General features: G+C 40.2%; 1 protein-coding gene across 1 annotated transcript in view; it reads right to left on the bottom strand.

The window, feature by feature from the left end:
* CYTH4 (cytohesin 4) overlaps window positions 1-21,018 on the bottom strand; it is a 42,390-nt gene that overhangs the window by 10,430 nt on the left and 10,942 nt on the right. The window contains exons 2-9 of the mRNA XM_081958431.1: window positions 16,480-16,559; window positions 15,600-15,664; window positions 13,516-13,582; window positions 10,363-10,481; window positions 10,159-10,239; window positions 8,853-8,965; window positions 7,310-7,458; window positions 4,622-4,733 (exon numbers count right to left, since the gene is read on the bottom strand). Coding sequence (XP_081814557.1) covers window positions 4,622-4,733; window positions 7,310-7,458; window positions 8,853-8,965; window positions 10,159-10,239; window positions 10,363-10,481; window positions 13,516-13,582; window positions 15,600-15,664; window positions 16,480-16,559 — 786 coding nt within the window. The remainder of the gene's footprint in view (window positions 1-4,621; window positions 4,734-7,309; window positions 7,459-8,852; window positions 8,966-10,158; window positions 10,240-10,362; window positions 10,482-13,515; window positions 13,583-15,599; window positions 15,665-16,479; window positions 16,560-21,018) is intronic.

The following is a 21,018-nucleotide window of genomic DNA, read 5'->3' as shown; positions in this document are numbered from 1 at the left end:
TCCACATGGACATGCACATGCATGCAGCGGGCACATGTGTCTTAGCACCTCCGTGAGCCTCCGCGATGCTCCAACTGCTCCATGGAGCATCAGGCAGGCGCCGTAGGTGCCATGCACATGTGCAGAAGCCTTAAAAGACAGGTAAGGAGCTCAGGTGGGTTGGAGGGCCCTCCGGAGCACCATATCGGAACAGTATCCAGTGCTCTGGGCAGGCTCCGGTACACCTGTACCGGGGCACACCACCTGCAACCCACCACTGCCGCAGAGCCATATTTTAACCCTGTTTCAGAAGGCCAGGAGAGTGGGAGCCTGCCTCACTTCAGAGGAAGGGGGAATATTCCATGGGGCAGGGGGCAATGGCAGAGAAAGGTCTCGTTTTAAAGCCCACCAGTTGGAATTTTCAAACTGATGGAATTCGCAACATATGTAATGGGATGAAGCCAGTTTCTTAGATAGCCTGGTCCCATGTAATGTAGTGCTTTACAGATCACTTTGAACTGGACCACGAACAGAGGTGGTATTTAGCCGGTTCTCTCCGGTTCGGGCGAACCGCTGGCGGTGGTTGCAGGAGGCTCCGCCCACCCTCTCCGTCATCACACACAAGCACTGCGCATGCATAGAAGGCAGTGTACATGTGCAGACATGATGTACACGCTCACATTTGCGAACTGGTAGGGCAGGTAGGTCAATCCCACCGTTGACCCAGAAACAAACTGGCACCCAATGCAGTTTACGGAGCATTGGCCGTTGCATGTGCCCTTCCATGGGCATCCAGTATAGCTCTTGTAGCCACATTTTGTACCAGCTGAAAGTTCTGATACTTTTCAAGGGTGGCGCCATGTAGAGCCTGTGGAAATAGTCCAGACAGAAGATAACCAGGACATGAGTGACCAAGTGGAGAGTCTTCCTATCCAGGAAAGGGATTTTGCCTACTTCTGATTAAAGGAGATGAAATTAGAATTCTGCCCTATAATATCCTACATTTCATGGCACAATGTATAAAAATGTGTTTCTAGGTCAATATATTTAAAACTCTTGCTGTTGTAAAGCTATTTTTTTCAGCTTATTTATGCTAGTTAAAAAAACAAACAAACCAGAGTGTTGATTTAGGGCAGAAACGGAGGAAAAATATCCATCTCAAGAGCCAAATATTATTTGATATAGGTCCGTGATAGCGATAGTGCCAATGGTGGCACTCAGAGCCCACTCTGTGGGCATATGCACCATCACCAGCTGCTCTTCTGGTTACCAGCTTTGGGGCCGTTTTCAGGCTGTTTTTTGGGCCATCTTCAGGCTGCTTTTGGGGTTGTTTACAGGCCGTTTTCAGGCCTGAAAAATGGCCTGAAAACAGCCAAAAAACAGGCATGTGTGCACGGCCAGCTGGTCTTTGGGTTTCCGGCACTCTGGTGCGCATACATGCACGCACATGCATGTGCGTTCTGGTTTGGGCACTCAGTGCCAAAAAGGTTCGCCATCACTGATATAGGTAGTCCTCAACTTTCAAACACTTTGGCCACCTAATGAGAAGGAAGGACTCACTGGAGAAGAGCCTAATGCTGGGAAAGATTGAGGGCAAAAGAAGAAGGGGATGACAGAGAATGAAGTGGCTGGATGGAGACACCGAAGCAGAAGGTGTGAGCTGAAATGGACTCCAGAGGATGGTAGAGGACAGGAAGGCTTGGAGGAACGTTGTCCATGGGGTTGCGATGGGTCGGAAACGACTTCACAGCTAACTAACAACAACAAAGCCCTCAACTTACAACCACAATTGAGCCCAACATTTATGTTGCTAAGTCAGAAATGTGTTAAGTGACTCTTGCCCCATTTCACAACTTTTCTTGCCACATTTGCTAAGTGAATCACTGCAGTTGTTAAATTAGTAACATGGTTGTTAAGTCAATGTAGTTTCCCCATTGACTTTGTTTGTCAGAAGGTTGCAAAAGGGATCACATGACCCCGGGACTCTCCTGTGAGTCAGTTGTCAAGCATCCGAATGTAAATCGGGATGCTGCTGTGGTCATAAGTGTAAACAATGGTCATAAGTCATTTTTTCAGTGCCATTGTAACTTTGAGCAATCAGTAAGAGAACTGTTGTAAATCAAGGACTACCTGTACTACCTCCAGAAAAATAATTCACCTCACAAAATGGCGCCAAAGGCCCTCCAAGCCTATCTCCCAGATCCCATTTTTTTCTCCCCTAGATATCATCCAGTTCCCACAGTGATATTGAAGATGACACTGTGTTAGAGAACTAACACTTGAAAAGTTTCACAAAAACATTCAAAATTGTTTTCTTGAGAGAGGGCAGGTAGCTACAGTGGCTTGAATCATTCCTTTAGAGATCACTTGACGTTACAATGACACTGAACAAAGTGATCTATGGCTGGTCTTCTCACTTAAAACCATTGCAGAATCCCCATGGTCATGTGATCAAAATGTGGGCATTAATGACAGTTGCAACATCCCAGAGTCAGGCAATCATCATTATAAGCTTTAAAGCAGGGGTGTCCAAACTTGGGAACTTTAAGATTTGTGGACTTCAACTCCCAGAATTCCCAAGTCCGCAAGTCTTAAAGTTCCCAAGTTTGGACACCCCTGCTTTAAAGGCAGCTTTCGACAAGCCTAACCAATGGGGAAGCTGGATTCATTTAAACTGCATGATTCACTTAACAACTGAAGTGATTTGTTTAACGATGACAAAAAAAAAAAGGTCAGGAAGCAGGTCAGTTCTTGACAAACACTTTGCTTGGCAACAGAACTCTGACTTAAGGTTTTAAGTCTAGGCAGGGGTGGGCTTCAAAAATTTTAGCAAGGGGATCTCTGCCCGGTTGCTGGGTGGGCGTGGCCATGGTGGGCGTGGCCTAGTCAGCCTCCTGCAGCATGATGGGGGCGTTTTTGCCCTGCCCATGCTCTGGAGGCTTTTCTTGAGCCTCCAGGAGGGCAAAAATTGTTGTGTCCTGTCAGCCCCGGCCACCAGAGGGCGTTCGGAGAAGCACCTCTGATTGGCCCAGGAGTGCCTGCCGGCCGGCGGGAAAAATACTCTCTTCCTATTGGTTCCCCATCTGACAGCTACACCAATAAATAGCTGTCAGATGAGTTCAGTTGTTGTTCGTTCCAGTTAGATAGTTCTGTTAATAAACGTGTTAGCCTTTACAATTATTGCCTCAGCCTCTCATTACTTCAGGCTACAAAAAAAATAGCCTCCCCAGGCTCCGGAGGCCCTCTGGAGGTTCAGAAATGGACCCATTTTCAGCCTTCCCGAGCTTCCAGTAGGCCCGTTTTTTGCTCTCCCTGAGCCTCTGTGTGCACCCTGCACTTACCTGCATCCAAAATGGGCCGTGTGGGGACTCCTGGGAAGAGCGGGGTGGGCGGGGCCAGCCAGGAGTGGGATTTGGGGGTTATCTGAACTGCACAGAATCTAGCTAGAGGTTCTCCTGAACCCCTGCGAACCCCCCAGCACCCAATCCTGACAGGGATGTCAAGCTCACATCGTCATGGCTGTGTCAAACGACCTATTGGGACTTTTCCCCCCCTTTGTTAAAACGGGTGTGGGCACGGCCAGTGCATGATACATCCGACCTGTGGGTCGCGAGTTTGTCAGCCTTGGTCTAGGACAGTGTTTCTCAAACTTGGCGACTTTAAGTCCTGTGGACTTCAACTCCCAGAATTCCCCAGCCAGCTATGCTGGCGGGGGGATTCTGGGAGTTGAAGTCCACAGGACTTAAAGTCGCCAAGTTTGAGAAACACTGGTCTAGGACTACCTGTACATTTCTTTCCCTTTAAAAAGGTTACGGAATGGCAAAGGTTTCACAGTATCGCTTGGCTTCTCGGTGAAAGAAGAAGGGAGAGATAATGTTTAAGTAAAATTGGGACTTTGCCCCAGGAAGCTTATGGATCTGATTCAATTGGAGCCAAAAATACTTTATTCTTTCTTTATGGCTTTTGATTTATACTTTTGAAGAGCACAGAGGAGGACTTCAAAGAGCAGCCAGGAAGGAGAGTGCACTGTTAATCAGAAATAAGCCTCACCGGTTTAATCCTAATAAGCAGGTTGATGAATTAGTGAAACAAAAGTATACGGATGAGAAAGGAAAGAAAAGAGCATTTCATTAAATCATCTCTCTTTGAATGGTGAGCTGCTGTACAAATTAGGGGTTAAATTACTGGTTCTTGACAATTCCGGTTCGGCAATTCCTGTTCATAAATTCTGTTCATTATGCAAGGCTTGGAACGCCTGTCGACATAGCCACATAGCTTTCAGTTTATCCTTTGAAAAAGTGTCCCCAGCATTCTCCCCAACAACTGGCCCTCCAGGTGGCTTTCCTCCAGCCCATTAAGCGATGCCAGTCAAGTTACCCAGGCCAAGTGAGGAGCAAAAAATCAGCCGCTCTGTTATGGCCTTGTGCCGTTTGCAGAAGTCTCTGGAGAAATATATACCAGAACCAAACACCAGGGGTCCTTCTCACCCCACAGCTGAAGACTGGCTGGCTGATTTCTGCTGCTGCAGTCTTCTGCTACAATAGGAACACAACCCTTTTCCTTGGAAAAAAGACATTTGAGTAGAAGTCAGGAGCAAGGCTCTTTTTTCCCCTCCCTTATTAGCAAATTACAAGCGGGTTACCTAGCTTGAGGAGCCAGCCTTCCCGACTAGGGTTGAAGAAAGTGTGGGTGAGATCATTCCCGTCATCCTCTGGGATGGAAAAGGGTTCATTTTTGATACTCTCAAATAAATTCTGCCATGGAAAAGAAGAAGAGAAAGCAAGGGGAAATCATGATGAGTTTTAATATTTGGTGTACCAGATCAATGTATTGGTATTGGTTACGGTTGGTATCAGTCCGCTTCGCGAACGCTTTGCCAGGAGTACCAAGAGCAAACCGGGAGCAACCACCGCTGGTATAAATCTCTCCCGGTTTGCTCCCGGTGCTCCTGGCAAAGAGTTCACAAAGCGAACCGATACCAACCAGAACCAATACCAACCAGTAAACCCCTGATTTATACCCTCTGTTGGGCTTTGAATTTGAGCTTGTATTCTGATTGGTTGTCAAACTGCCATGGGGTCATGCAGGGCCAACTCTGTAGGCTGTCCTGAGTCCCAAGCTTGGTTGAATCTTGCTGGGTGATGATGTAATGAAAGGGCTTTGGGATTCCTATTATGGCTCTGCCTGAAGGAGGTAGACTTTGTTATGTAGAATAGACTGGCCCAGGCCTTAATGGCCCATTGACAAAAGTGTGGAGGAGCTGAGTTTCTGCCTCCCTTTTAGGGAAAATATTCTGCCCTTTTTAATATTTCCTAAAATATTTCATTTTCCTAGGAGAGGGGTGGGGGCTAACTTCCTACAGACAAAACCAACCTGAGTCACTAAACATATGTTATATAACGTTGTATTATTAGGAGTACATGTACAGTTTTGACTAAATCCCCAGACATCTAGTATAACCACTGATACAGTGGAGTCCAAACAAACTTTGTCACCCAGCAAAATGAGATAGATATATGTTTTGCAATTTTCTAAAAAAAAAAAAAAAGAAGGAAATTAGTTAAACCACTTCATTCTATCAGTTCTTCTCTTTACGTATGTGTCTGTGTATATCACTTCCTGCACTGAAACTATGTTTTCCTGCCATTCCTCTCAACCTAATGTGAAACCACATTCATAAAGCATATGCTGTGAATCACACATAAGCCCCACCAGCATAGTCCTACTAAGTAAGTTGAAAGAAATGGATGGAAAGTGAAAGGAAAGAGCATTTCACCACTACTGAAAAAAAATTAATTTATTCTATGCTTGAGAGCCGGTTTGGTGGAGTGGTTAAGGTATCAGGCTAGAAATCAGGAGATCGTGAGTCCTAGTCCTGTCTAAGGCACAGAGTCAGTTTGGTGATTTTGGGCCAGTCACTCTCTCAAAGCCATAGGAAGCACACAATGGCAAACCACTTCTGAAAACTGCAAGAATTTATCCAGTCAGTCTTCAGGAATTTTTTTTAAAAAATGACCTGAAAATAAGCACAAACAAATATGCTCGGGAAGTGTATTTCCATTTTATAGCATTTTCTTAAATCTGAGAGAACCATAAATTTTGCATATGTGCATGTAACTTATTGCTAGGTTTCTGGGATTTTAAAAAGTCCAATGAAGCAATAACATTGGATTACTGGGATATGACGTCATATATTACGTAATGTTCCTGCAACTTCCTGCAATTGCTCATTCAGAAAGCTCCGTTTTTACTCACAAAGTCATTTCAGATTCTTTTGCAAAGTTGCATAGGAGTGTTTCAAGATAATTTTTGAAAGCCGATACTGAATTTATACAGGTTTGCAAACTTTTACAGAAAATACCTGTAGCTCTATAGTACAAATCAAACATGCTATGAAACTCGTATTTAAGAGCCTGAGCACGGCAAGAAGAAAAATGAAAAAGATTGTATAATTCCAACACTCGCCCACATTCAGTAGAAAAGTGGAAGGTCATATATAGATGCAGATATAACTGTGATAATCAAGAGTTCCCATTAATCCAAGGAGGCTTATGTGTATACAAATGTTTACTAAAACATAGCTGTGAAGAGCATTGCTGATGGGCATGTTCATTTATGGCTATCACATATGATTCTGTTTGTCTTTCATATAGTTGATCAATGCACTACAAAATAATCTGAATATCCCTATCTAGTTTAGAGATCATAGAATAAATACAAATATCACCACAAATATTACAAATCCTAGTGATTACATGGGCACATCCAATGTCATCTTCTGAGCAACAATTCAGAAGTGTTTTTACATTGATTTTTCCAAGTTTTTTTTTTTTAAAAATCCTTATCTAGCCTGCACCCTCGTACTTTCTTAATGTTCCATCCAAATCTGACAAATTTTTAAAAAAAACCAACCTAAAGATCATCTTTACTTGAATATGTGATGATTTTCTTTTGTGTCTCATCTCACGTACTCCCTTCGTTTGTTAGGATTGAATGTAATTAAAATATACCAATCTGGTCTACAAACTACGAATACAAAACAATCCATCTAGTTCTTTGGGTTACTTGGCAATAAATTAGTGCACCTTCTTTAGACTTATGACAGTGTATGTCTAATATCCTCACAGTAATTTGCTTTTCCTTAGCAAACAATGCTATTTATAGGTACAATTAAGCAAATTCTCCTATCACTCTATGAGTATGCTGGGGATAACTGAATTTCTGAACAGAATAGTACACAACAACCATTAAAACCACCAAAAATCTATTAGGAAAGGTCTGTTCATATCAGTAAAATGGATGACAATTTTAGTTGATTTTGTTACCTTACCTTCAGAAGCACTTCTTGAAGATCTGCTCCATTATTGATGCCTCTGTTCATGGACATGAACCGCTCAAATGGGGGCTTATCTTTGACATTTGGATTGTGGAGGCTGGTATTCAACATGATGACTGAGAATGAAAGGATGTAGCAGGCATCTGCCAAAGAAAAATGTAGAGTTAACAGCTGACAATAGTGGATTGCTGAGAGAGAGAGAGAGAGAGAGAGAGAGAGAGAGAGATCAGTTTAATTAGCAGAATGATACGTTGAGAACCAGGCACTTACCTTGATACCTCAGCTGGTAACCATTTTCTCCAAAACATTTGTCATCACAAAGGCAAGTTTGGGTTACATGTTTTTGTGATGGCCTCATTTTGTACACATTGAGATTTTATTTATGGGTCAGTGCAATAAAAATATTGGGACTACTACATTAAAAAGACAGTAACAAAGCTTAAGCAAAACAGACCAGAGTCTTCTGAAGCCATAATAAATGTAAATAAGTAAAACAGTAACAAGTAGGTTCTAACCAGTGGTGGGATACAATTTTTTTTACTACCGGTTCTGTGGGCGTGGCTTGGTGGGCATGGCTTGGTGGGTGTGTCAGGGGAAGGATACTGTAAAATCTCCATTTCCTCCTGATCAGCTGGGACTTGGGAGGCAGAGAATAGGTGGGGCGGGGCCAGTCAGAGGTGGTATTTACCGGTTCTCCGAACTACTCAAAATTTCCACTACCAATTCTCCAGAACTGGTCAGAACCTGCTGAATACCACCTCTGGTTCTAACCTTTTTCAAATATATTGTGCTATCTCATGTATTCTCTGCCCAACTTGGCACCTATTTATTTCTTTTTGCCTTTAGATCCTTAATGGCTTTTATAATTTTCAGAAAGTCCCTTTTTTATTTTAGGGGTGCAGAGCATACTCTTTCACATTAATACTTATCAGGATGTGATCAGTGTTATTCTTGCCTTGTTTGTTGGTTTTAATTCCTGCCCTAACAATGACTTGAAAGTAAGGTAAAGGTAAAGGAATCCCTGCAGGTTTTATTCCACTGGTCATACCTGACTTCAGGAGTGGTGCTCATATCCATTTCTTTAAGCCATTGAGCCAGCATTGTCCAAAGACATTTCTGTGGCTCATGTGGCCAGCATGACATCACATTGCAGCATTCCAGCAAAACATGGAACGCTGCTACTTTCCCACTGAAGTGGTACCTATTTATCTACTCACATTTATATGCTTTTGAACTGCTGTGGTAGGTTGCAGAAGCAAGTGATGGGAGCTCAGTCAGTGGTAGGACTCGAACCACTGGAGTATAGACCTTCCCCAGCATCTTTTAAGCCACTAAGCCAATCATTGAAAGGCAGTGCAGAAAATATACATTAACTGAAGCAGCTAGATCTTGGGCTTGAAAGTTAGTAGATAATACAGAAATGTATTATAGACAGATTGATTTGAAGTACAGATTGAAATCAGACAGGCATATCTATCCACTCTGTTAGGACTAGTGTTTTAGGATCTTAAAAAAATATCTCCATCCACCCATTCACCTGTTGACTGAAAAATGCCTGGGTTACAATGACAATACCAATTGGCAAAAGCTTCCATCATGCGGTCAATCTTCTGGGCTTCTCCAGGCAAACGGAAGCTCCACAAAAACTGTCTGTAAAGGAAACCATATCTTCAGAATCTTAGGTCAGAGTAAAAAAAATTCTGCCATAGACAATAGAGATGAATACAAATTCTACCCTTATGATGTTCCAGACATTAATGAAAGCATGGTTAGTCTCTCAGGCCTTGGTAGAGTTGGGACCCTTTTTAATTAACCCCAGTTTTGATTTTCTGGTGAGACAGTTTCCCTTTTATATGTATGTATTTATTTTTTTTCTGTTACAAATAAGCTGCCCAGACTCACTGAGGAGTTAGGTGGTCTTAAAATTGGAATTAATAATTACATTAACAATTCTACTACTTCGGGTAATGTTTTTCGTCTGATGATTTATTAATTGCATAGATCTTTTTACTTAATTGAGATGAAGAGGACAATCCTTTCTTTTTGCAACAAACTGAAGCTCGGGTTATAATTGAGGCTTCACACATGTGACTTAGGTTTTTCTTCATACAAATCAGCTAAGTTCATCTAAGGATGCATAACCACTTCAGATGAGTCTAGATTCTAAAAGCTAGATTTCCACAGTATACTCAAAATTGGGTTCGTTTTTGTGGCTTGGTTATTTATTTTGTGAACTTGAGCCATTTGGATAGCTTCTGGTTCAAGTTATGATACAAGGTCAGTAAACATTTTGTGTGAACACAGCACAACTATTGGATGGATTTCTCTTCCGTGCCACAAATTTAGAATCATTTTTCACAGTGGTAGAGTCTTGAATCCTTACTGGCTTTGTATAGCAAGGCTGGAGTTTATCTACATACCGTACATACATAGACACATGCATAGAAATGGAACAAAAACCACTTAAGTGCATGAGAGAATGTATCCATTTGATTCACATTGGCAGATCTCAGTTGGTTCCCCTCTAGAGAAGAAAAATGACCATCAAGCTCAAAAGAAAGCCATAGAATAACAGAGTTAGAAGGGATCTTGAGGTCTTCTAGTCCAGCACCCTGCTCAAAAATCAGACCCTGTAATAGTAACAATCCAAACAAGTGGTTGTCCAGAATCTTCTGAAAAGCCTCCAGTGATGGAGTACCCACAACTTCTGAAAGCAAACTGTTCCACTGGTTAATTGTTCTCACTGTTGGAACATTTCTCCTTATTTCTAGGCTGCTTCTCTCCTTGATTAGTGTAGCACCTAGCCTCAATATTTGAGTTACTTTGCATGTTTTGGAACTTACCGTAGTGCTTGCACAAGATTGAGATTGGCAAACTGGTGACATTCTACAAAAGCCTGCAGAACCTGGAGATTCAATGGATCCCTGGCAAGAGAACAAGACCAAGATGAGAGACATGGATTTTTTCCCCATACCCAATATTTTCCCCTGTGGCCTGAAGGCCGGAAGTGAAACATAGATGTGTTTATTCACTGACAATGCACTTACCTTTGTCCCAGGTAATCTCCTATGGCTGTTTTATTGAGCCCTTCTCCTTGGTAGAGAAATTTAGCAACTTCTTCTGCATCCAAGGAGAGTACCTTGTGCTCAACCAGATATTGAATACCCTGTTTGGGAAAATAGAGGATCCCTATGAGTTAACTGTGAATGAATTGTTGATTCCAAGAAACAAACAAGAACTTGTGAAATAAGGGACTGTAAACAATGAGTGATGGTTATTGCTATAGATGACAATATATAATCAGTGTCATATATATTGTCATATATTAGGAATGTCATGATAGTTGTCTTCCAGTATTGAAGGGCTGTTACAGAGAAGAGTGGTTAGGGTTCTAGAAGTTGTGGATGATCTACCACTGGAAGTTTTCAAGAAAAGATTGGACAATCCTTTGCTCGGACCAATAGAAGGTCTCCTAATCAAACAAGAGGTTGGACTAAAAGACCTCCAAGATCCCTTCCAAACCCTGTTATTCTATGTTCTTTGTTCTATGACTTGAATGTATTTTAAGCCATGAATTATCCAATGTCTCAAGTCTCAGGAATATTCAGTTGCCTAAAGAAAGCGATAATAGGTTGTATAACTGGCTAATAATTTCTTCTCTAGGTATTTTAAGATTTCCAATGGTTTTCTTTCTCAAAATTCAGCTGCAACAGTTGGGCCATATGTTCCTTATAAGCAAGGTATAGCCGGATTCTGGAGCTCTGCTTTAGGCCCTGTGATTGTGGGAAATCAGAACTGAGATTTCTTAGGAGATTTCTCTATGATGACATTATAATCATAGGATTCTCTTTCACACATATGTAACTTCCTTAATTAATTGCATCAATTAAGTGAAGATATTTTGTTCCACCAGTTCCTTATTTTATTGTTCAAGGTGTTCAACTGTCTTCAACTTGCAGCTGTGTTTACAATACTACTCCTCGATGTGAAGGTAAGTGGGAAATGGCTCTCACTGTCAATGTTTTAGTGTTTATACGCACATTCTTATTTGAAGAAGAGTTTATTTGAAGAAGAGGGGTTTTAAATAGGACTGGATATATTTTCTAGTTGAACTAGTTTTGCATGGGTAGGTCCTTGAATAACCTACACATTGATCAGAAATAATAATGCAACTAATAAAGTGAGCTTAAAACACAATGGATATCAATCATCCTATCAAATTGTCCTTTGTGTTTTTTCCCACTAAAGCCTTGTTCATATTCAGCACACCTTTACCCCATTGTAGTAATGTAGGTAGCTGCTTTTCTATTAAGAGTCTAACTACCATTTAATGATTGAATGATCACTTTTGACTGTAGTGTTGTTAGTAAAAGGAAGTAATTACACTGAAAGAAAGAAATAGTTCAGTGTGAAGTGCAGTTCACAATGGGTTACACTTAGTGGAATGCACAGAGATAATTACATCAAGAAAAGAAAGATAAGGATAAAGACAACTTCAGTTCCATCTTTGTATAGGCAAGTACACAAAGTAGATCTGGTTGTGACAAATAGAAAGAAATAGGGCGAAACCAAAACATGGGCATGTATAAGATCTCCAAGATGAAATTAGCTGCAGTCAACATAACTGCTTATTGGTAATTTTGGCTTTCCTTTTTCAAGCATAAGCTATCAATTCCAAAGAAGAGAAAGACAATTGGAGAAAATACCAATGCGCTCTCCATTCATTTGTTTGTTTTAAGGAAGCGGCTGGTGGGAAGGATGAAACTGGACCACAAAAATGCAGAATATTTTGTGTATGTGTAGCATTTTTCATCAGAAAGAGGACCTGGGTTGCTTTCTGATCATTCGTTAGAAAGAGGATCTGGATTCCTCAGAGCTGGACCTGTCGTTCATCATATCGCTTATTTCATTTCTTATAATTTCATAGTGATCTCATTACTTGGCTTTCAAAACTTGCATTCAAGTTTTCTCATCTCTTCCATTCTCTTTTTCATGTAATATATTGTACATAAATGTCTATGGAGATTCTCAGTCATCCAGGTCATGGTTGTCCCAAAGGTACTTTTTTTCAAGAGGCAACTGGACTTTCTGGTTTTTCTATGAAGATGTTTTGCTTTGCATCCAATATATGTATATTGTATATAGTTATAAAATTTGGCTTAGCTAATAATGGGTGTGTGGTTTATTTAAAAAAAGAAAAGAAACCAAGAGCCTTTCTCCAAGGCTGAGTTAAAGTGTGGTGTTAAAATTGCTGCACCCATCAATTCCCTATTGTTCTATTGGCGCAATGCTACCAAATGGGGTCACCCTTATTTATTACCCATGGGGCATATTAAGAAAGGACTTTGGATAATTTCCTCCAAAGGAAGAAGTTTTCCCTCGTCTTAACATCATCTGATTGAAAACAGCTATCAATTACAATCTTTATTGGGGGATAGGGATTGGAAGGAGTTGAATTTTTTTTACCAATGGCTGGTCTGGCAGATTTAGTAATCTTTAGTCAAAATTTACTCTGACTTTGAGCAAATATTTTGCATACCCGAGTCCAACAGGAGCCCAACTATTATCAGACAATGGGGATCCTTTTGACATGCACTAAATCCATTCTCAAAAGAAACAAAAGCTTTAGTGCTTTTCTCGAAGACCATTAAACCAGGGGTGAAATTCAGCAGGTTCTGACAGATTCTGGAAAACCGGTAGCGGAAATTTTGAGTAGTTCGGAGAACCGGCAAATACCACCTCTGGATGGCCCCAGAGTGGAGTGGGAATGGAGATTTTGCAGTCTCCTTCCCCTGCCATGCTCACCAAGCCACGCCCACAGAACCAGTAGTAAAAAAAATTGCATTTCACCACTGCATTTAACCCATATTAAAAAGCAGGGCAAACAATAGATAACTCAGTGGGGATATGCCAGGAAATGGCAGAGAGAAAGAGAACTACTTTCTCTCTTCCTCTTAACCATCCAGCCCAAGTACCATCACCTTTGTTTCAGCTACTATTTGAGTTGATTCCTGAGATGCACATTGGATTTGAGACATGGTAAGCACAAAAGTAATTCCTTCCTTCCTTCCTTCCTTCCTTCCTTCCTTCCTTCCTTCCTTCCTTCCTTCCTTCCTTCCTGAAATTAGCTGTTTGAAACATGAAAGCTGAGATTGTCAAGGACCTAAATCTTAAATTAAATCTCAAAGACTTGTTCCTACCTTAACAGGATCCATATTAAATTTCTTCCGTCCAATGCTCATGTTCTTATCCCTTTGAATATGTTTGCTGCAAATATAAAGATAGGATCAGAGCACAGGGGAAAACAAAGGAAAGCCACCTTCTGTTTTTTTTCTAGCTGTTTGCTGAGTCCCAGAAATATACACCAAACTTCCCCCATTGGATGCATCCAAGTTCAGTTTATACAGCTGGCTTACTTAATTTCAGGCACATTAAATCTCAGTCACTTACTTGTTTTATATCAGACAAAATATAGATACAAATTAAACATTACTAATTTATGAAATAAAAGGAACAATATGAAGCAAAGTAGATCTCCCCTGGTGTTGCTCTGTGCCCATCTTATGGAGCTTATCATGCAAAAAGTTAATTAATTATAAGTAATATTATAAGCAATAAAACCAGAGTCAGTTTGCTCTTGTGCTTAAGGCTTCAGGGTAGAAAGGCAGAAATTGTGAGTTCTAGTACTGCCTTAGCCATGAAAGCCAGCTGGGTGATCTTAGGCAGTTACTCTCTCTCAGCCCAACTCACCTCATAGGGTTGTTGTTTGTGAGTAAAATAGAAGTAAGAAGGTATGTTGGATATGTTTGCTGCCTTGAGTTATTTATAAAAAATAATAAAGCTGATATATAAATAAATATTTCTATTCCATTATATACTACTATTCTACTACTACTACTATTACTACTGCTATAGTAAAGGTAAAGGTTCCCCTTGCACATATGTGTTAGTCGTTCCCGAATCTAGGGGGCGGTGCTCATCTCCGTTTCAAAGACGAAGAGCCAGTGCTGTCCGAAGACGTCTCTGTGGTCATGTGCAAGCATGACTAAATGCCAAAGGCGCACGAAACACTTTTACCTTCCCACCAAAGGTGGTTCCTATTTTTCTACTTGCATTTTTACATGCTTTCGAACTGCTAGGTTGGCAAAAGCTGGGACAAGTAATGGGAGCTCACTCCATTACGCGGCGCTAGGGATTCGAACTGCTAAACTGCTGACATTTCTGATTGACAAGCTCAGCATCTTAGCTACTGAGCCACCAAGTCCCTACTACTACTACTATAGTATAGTATAAATAAGACATATGCTACTCTTACAGCTAAGATTACAGCTCTCTGTAATCTTATGTTTCAAATCAAAGTTTCTATTACATATATTGTTTAGAAGATCGCTTTAAGCACTTATTTGGCTAAGTATTTTCGTAATTTTGGCTTAGTAATATTTTCAAGGAAACTGGGAAACGCTGTATGATTGACTTGTCAAGTTGATGACATATAATTGTTCATAAAGATACACCTATCCTAACCAAATAAGCAAACCAAAATAGCAATTTGAATTTAGAATTTAAAGAAGAAATGTTTTGCATTTTTGACTAGTCTGGCTTGAAAAAACCACTTAGATTGCTTGTGTTCCTTGTGCATATAAATTCCAGCAGTTTTTATTGGATCAGTTTCTAATCTCCCCATGGAGCTCTCCCCGGTCCTGAATACCTGCGGGCAGCCTGTAACTCGCTTTTTTAAAAAAACAAAAAACAAAAAAAAACTGCTGTTACAAATTGTAGGCAGTGTTAAATGACAGACTGGCAATTCTCATTTCAGACTGACAGATTAATCAAACAGAAGTTAGGATGCAAAACAAGCTGTATAATACTGAGTGCTCTTAAGTCTCGCTGCTGCTGCTGCTTTTCCCTTAGCGTATGTTGCTTAAAGTGGCTAATTCAGTGTTTTTCAAACTTTGGCAACTTTTAAAATATATGGACTTCAACTCCCAGATTCCCCAATTAGCATTTTGGATCACGGTTAAACTCAATTCTTCACTGATTTAACTAACATAGTAAAGGCTGTTAGCTGCAACAGGAAATACCCTTTTTATATGAATTATTCTCAAGATCCCTTGTATTTATAGGTAGCATGAAAGAACCCTCCTTTCCCCTTTTAAATCCAAAGAGAACTTCTGTGTGGAACATCCAGCATTTCCTAGTTTTGTTTTATATATATTTACTGTATGTATGTATGTATGTATGTATGTATGTATGTATGTATGTATGTATGTGACTGGCACCTCACCATGATTGTGCTTGCTGGAAATTGTCAATCTCCAGAAATATTTCAGCAATCTCTTGATTTATTTTCTGGAAGCAAGAAAAACAATGAGAATGAATATAGGGAGAAAAACAATGACTTTCCAAATATTCTGTATAGAAGATTAGGTGGTGAAAAAAAAAAAAGACCAATAATTACATGGCAAGTAAACAGATACTTGCATTTTTTCAGTCATTTCCCTTAGATGCAATATACACATTTATTTATCCTTAGAATATATGTCAGGATATATTGTTATTATGTCGATGATACAGATGAAAAATATATATGGAAAGGTAGAGATTCTCAAGATCAATAAGCCAAGGCCAAGTAGAGATGGTCAGATGGTACTTCTAGTAATAATGCCAAGAGTCTTTTCCCAGAAGCATAGCTATTATCCAAATATATTGTTCTATCTCACCGAAAAATAGTGCTTACTCAGTGCAATACACTTGACTTTATAAGACTTTTTCTACTACCTATAACCCTATTAAATCCAGGGTCAAACATTACCTAGCTGCATTATTGATTCAGATAATCCTTTGCTTTCTCTCAGCCATCCCTAACCTGGGGTAGTCCAAATGCTCTTGACTAGACCTCCTATAATTTCCACTTCACAGCCAATAGGCATGTGCAAATTGCAAATTGTAGTCTACCCCATCTAGTTTCCAATTTCATTTTAAACTGTATCTTATTCCAATTTCATTTTAAATTGTACTTTAGCCAATTCCACTTTAAATTGTTTTTTATCAGATTTTAGTAATAATTTGTGTCTGGAATGCTGCACTTTGATATGGCCCAAGGGCTAATCAATAAAGTAAACTCAACTCAACCCATCTAGTTGGTGAACGAAAGTGATGCCTACCTGAATGTCTTCCAGAAAGTTTTCCTGAGGCTTCATTATCTTTAGGTCAGCCTCCTCAGTGTCATTCAAGTCAGATGAATCTGAAAGAGAGACACTTTTTTATTCCCACTATAAAAGCCAGTGCAGTAATAAGCGTAAGATCCTAGAAAGTTTCAGGGGACAAAATTGTTAGATTACTCCAGAACAAAACCCATGAGTTGTCTTTAACAGAACAAATAATATAAAGTGCTCATAAGGAAAGAAATTTGCCAGACCACCTTGGAGTCAATGAATGAGAAGTCCAGGGCAAATGGCAATGCAGTGTTGAAGTACCAGTACAAGGCCTGAAATAGATTGATGATGTTGATCCAAGAAACTGAATTTGCATTAGTTAGAAACTTTTATAATGAGAGTTTTTCTGGTTATGCTTCTGTTTCAGCTATTCCTCAGATAAATGACACCATATGGATGTTATTGGAAAGTCTGTTTATGTGTTTTTCATTGTTGAAAGCAGAAGCTGTGATGCAAATCCATGCAGATGCTGCTATTCCTGAGAATTTAAAAGGAGTTCCAGATTTTTTTTCTGGCTTAGATGCAAGGCAAGCTAAACTGATTATTCTTTCCTATTGTTACCATTTTTAGAACATATCATGATGCCTGCTGAGCCACCTTCTCTGAATAGATGTCTTCTTCTAGAGAGTAAACTTCATGACTGAGTAGGGATTTGAACCCAAGGTTCTGAAGTCCTAGCCTGTCACTTGAATTATTCTACTACATTCTATCTCCCTACCCACTTCATCTTTAAAAATTAATATTGTGGCAATGACAAACCGGTTTCCACAAAACTGTTTCAAATTCACTTGAATTAAAAACTTAATTTGGGAATTGTTGTCATCATATCCTAATAAAGTGAGTGGTTAAAATCAAAAGAATGCTAGCAAGAACATTCCCCGCGTGGAAGTAAAAGTTGGACTTTGGAGAAGCAGGCTAGAAAGCATACTGACACTTTTGAATTCTGATGTTGGGGAAAAAATCCATCACAATATCATGGACAGTGAAAGAATGGATCATTGAACAAATCAATCTAGAGTTCTCACTCAAAACACATAGCATCTGGTTGAAATTATCTTACTTTGGACTCATTATGCAAACATCTAGCTCCCTAAAGATGTCTTTAATCCTGGTGAAGGTGGAAGGAAGGAGAAGAAGAGGATGATCAGCTGCATGATGGGTGGGTTTTGTTACAGTGGCAATGGGTGCATCCTTGGGAGATCTGAAAAACCTAATTGGGGCAGATTTGTCATGAAGAAAACTTTGTGTTGTTGTTGTTGTTAGTTGCAAAGTTGTGTCTGACTCATCGCGACCCATTGACAACATTCCTCCAGACCTTCCTGTCCTCTACCATCCTCTGGAGTCCATTTAAGCTCATGCCTACTGCTTTGGTGACTCCATCCAGCCACTTCATTCTCTGTAATCACCTTCCTCTTTTGCCCTCAATCTTTCCCAGGATTAGGCTCTTCTACAGTGAGTCCTTCCTTCTCATTAGGTGGCCAAAGTATTTGAGTTTCATCTTCAGGATCTGGCCTTCTAAAGAGCAGTCAGGGTTGATCTCCTCTAGGACTGACTGGTTTGATCGCCTTGCAGTCCAAGGGACTCGCAGGAGTCTTCTCCAGCACCATAGTTCAAAGGCTATTGAACTTATGTGGTTACTAAGAGTCCAAAATTTGATGGCACATAGTCAGTCAATGAATCAGTCAAAATGAGAGATTAAGCAGAATAATCCTATGGACACTTTTAACTCAATACAGCCTTTTTGAATGGGGAAAAACAGGGGAAGAGAACAAATAATGAAATGGAAATTACAGCAATACATCTAGTAAATGATCAAGTACTTTGTGTTATGAGAATGACTACCTATAGCTGTGGAAGAAGAAAGCTTGGAGTTGGGGGGTCTCTTTCTCTTCCTGCCAGGTGTGCTTATGCAGACATCTGCATAAAAATCAAGCAGGCTTTAGCTTTAGTGGAGACAGTCTACAAAAAGGTGAAGGCCGGATGAGTTGCTGTGAGTTTGAGCTGGTATGTGCTCCAGTGGTGGAATTCAAATTATTTTACTACCAGTTCTGTAGGCATAGCTTGCTGGGCGTGGCTTGGTGGGTGTGGCAGGGGAAGGCTACTGTAAAATCTCCATTCCCACCCCACTCCAGGGGAAGATTACTGCAAAATCCCTATTCCATCCCGATCAACTGGCACTCAGGAGGCAGAGAATAAATGGGGGCGGGGTCAGTCAGAGGTGGTATTTACCAGTTCTCTGAACTACTCAAAATTTCCGCTACCGGTTCTCCAGAACTGGTCAGAACCTACTGAATACCACCTCTGAATTCTGCTCCTGTTTGCTCCAGTAAATGGCTTTAATCTTCCATGATTGCTTTCAAAGAAAACAAATCCTCTGTGTGAAGTGTTTGGGTCCCAGAAAACTCACAACACGGAGGACTGAATGAGTAATTCCTTAGCGTCATTTCCATGTATATCCTGAAAGTGGTCCAAATTGGGCAACTATTTTGTTGAGACAGTATACATATACAATTACAATGAGAGCACAAAACCTAAAATTTATACCAAGACACCTGTTGCAATATCCTTATCTACATAGATCTTCCTCCCCACTTGAGGGGAGATTAAGATGGTAGAAGATTTTGAAAGAAAGGGAGGCCTTATCAGAAGCTGTCCATAAATCTTACTCTAGGCTGTGAAGAGTTTCTGTTTAATTCTCAGAAAAGGGGTGGCTGATGTCAGAGATAAAAGCCACAAAATGGTTTACTGAAGAAGCAGAAGTAGGCAGGGGGCAGGGTGGCGGTGGAGGATAATACTATGGTTAAATCATGAATGCTTAGCAAATATTTGTCTATTAATGAGAAACAGCTATTGTAACTGCAAATAAATGTATTTATTTGATGTATAAATTGTACCATTTATGAGGCGTTCACTCTAATGGAAAATAAAGGTATCACAGAAACTTATCACACAAATGTAAATGTCAGATCGCTCCATGAAGGCTGTGTTTTCCTTTAGCTAAATCCTGACATTCAGAATGGACCTTAGTTAGTTTGGGGAAATTAATGTTTAGCAGGGGTCAGGATTAGTTCTTCCATTAGAGAAAATGAGATGGTTCATTTCCAATAGGAGTTCTGCAAATTTAACTCACAGTGGTTATTGTAATTATGAGGACATTTTTTAATCGCACCCACATTGATTTATTTGATTGGTCTCTGCTACAGTAGAACAAATATTCTTTGCAAGTAAATTTACTCAGTAATTTAGCAGCAGATCATTTTAGTTTTTTTCTCATTTTCTTCTGTCAGAGTAGAAAAAAGGAAGTTTAATCCATTGCTCCTGGAAACTCTTTCTCTCCATTTCACATGCAGATTATTGTTAAATATGGTCAGGAAAAGGGAAGCCACCACCTAGACCCAAGGTGACATTTGGATAGGAAAAGGGAGGGAGAGGAACAAGAATCCCATTCAACATGCCCATTTTTTTACTTGGCTAAATTTTTAAAAGGAAAAAGGAGGAAGGATGATGTGCAATTATTTTTCAGAGCCCTGATGTGAAGCCTGACAGAAATGGTGATATCAACATAGAAGAATGACTGGGTTTTTAATGAACCTTTGTCGCTGGGAGAGGCTATTGATACATGACATCTTTAAAAGAAAACTCTCCAAGTTTGTGTTTTTCCATTTAATTTTGCAGCATGATTTCTGAACAAAAAGATGTTCCAAATACACTCATAGATTGCAGAATCTCTGTTCTCGAGCAGGAAACATTTAAAGTCTCATATTTTTCATCAGCATTCAGAGATAATTCATTGCCTAATGATTGCCTCAACTTACTATGTCACTTCCTGATAGTACAGTACTAACCATATGTAGTGCACTCATCTGGTAATGCAGAGATATAATGTTTTAGCTACAGCTGGGATGAGCAATGGAGTCAAGAAAAGATACAGCAGGATGAAAGATACAGGAACTGTGGTGGCGCACTGGTTAGAATGCAGTATTGCAAGCTAACTCTGCCCACAATCAGGAGTTCAATCCGGATGGGCTTGAGATTGTCTCAGCCTTCAACAGTACTCAACAGACATAACAATAAAATGTGAGCTCATATTTCTCAGGGAAATATACTGACATTTGTAAACTACTCAGAGAGTGTTGTAAAATAAGTCTAAGCACTATTGCTATACAAAATTTTTGCAAAGCTGACTTAACACTTGGACACATGGATTTTTGTAATCAGATGCAAGTTGTAAACAATGAGTGCCAGTGGTGCAAAGCTGTTGCAATACCAGGCAAGAAACTAGGAGATGTATGAAAATCCTGCCGGTCAGCATCACAATTTTGACCGGAGCTTCCAGTTGTTTGGGGGGGGGGGGTGAAGCAGGGCGTGCCAAGAGGAGACTCTATGGCAAGGAGTGGATTTTCTGGTGAGCTCCACAATTGATAGGGCTTTTGGTTAGGACAGGTAGAGGAAAAAGGACGTCATGCTAGGAGGAGACTCTGTGGTAGG

This window comes from Natrix helvetica (genome assembly GCF_964273705.1).
Source record: "Natrix helvetica genome assembly, chromosome: 6".
Lineage (NCBI taxonomy): Eukaryota > Metazoa > Chordata > Lepidosauria > Squamata > Natricidae > Natrix > Natrix helvetica.
This window is presented reverse-complemented; position numbering and strand designations above follow the sequence as displayed.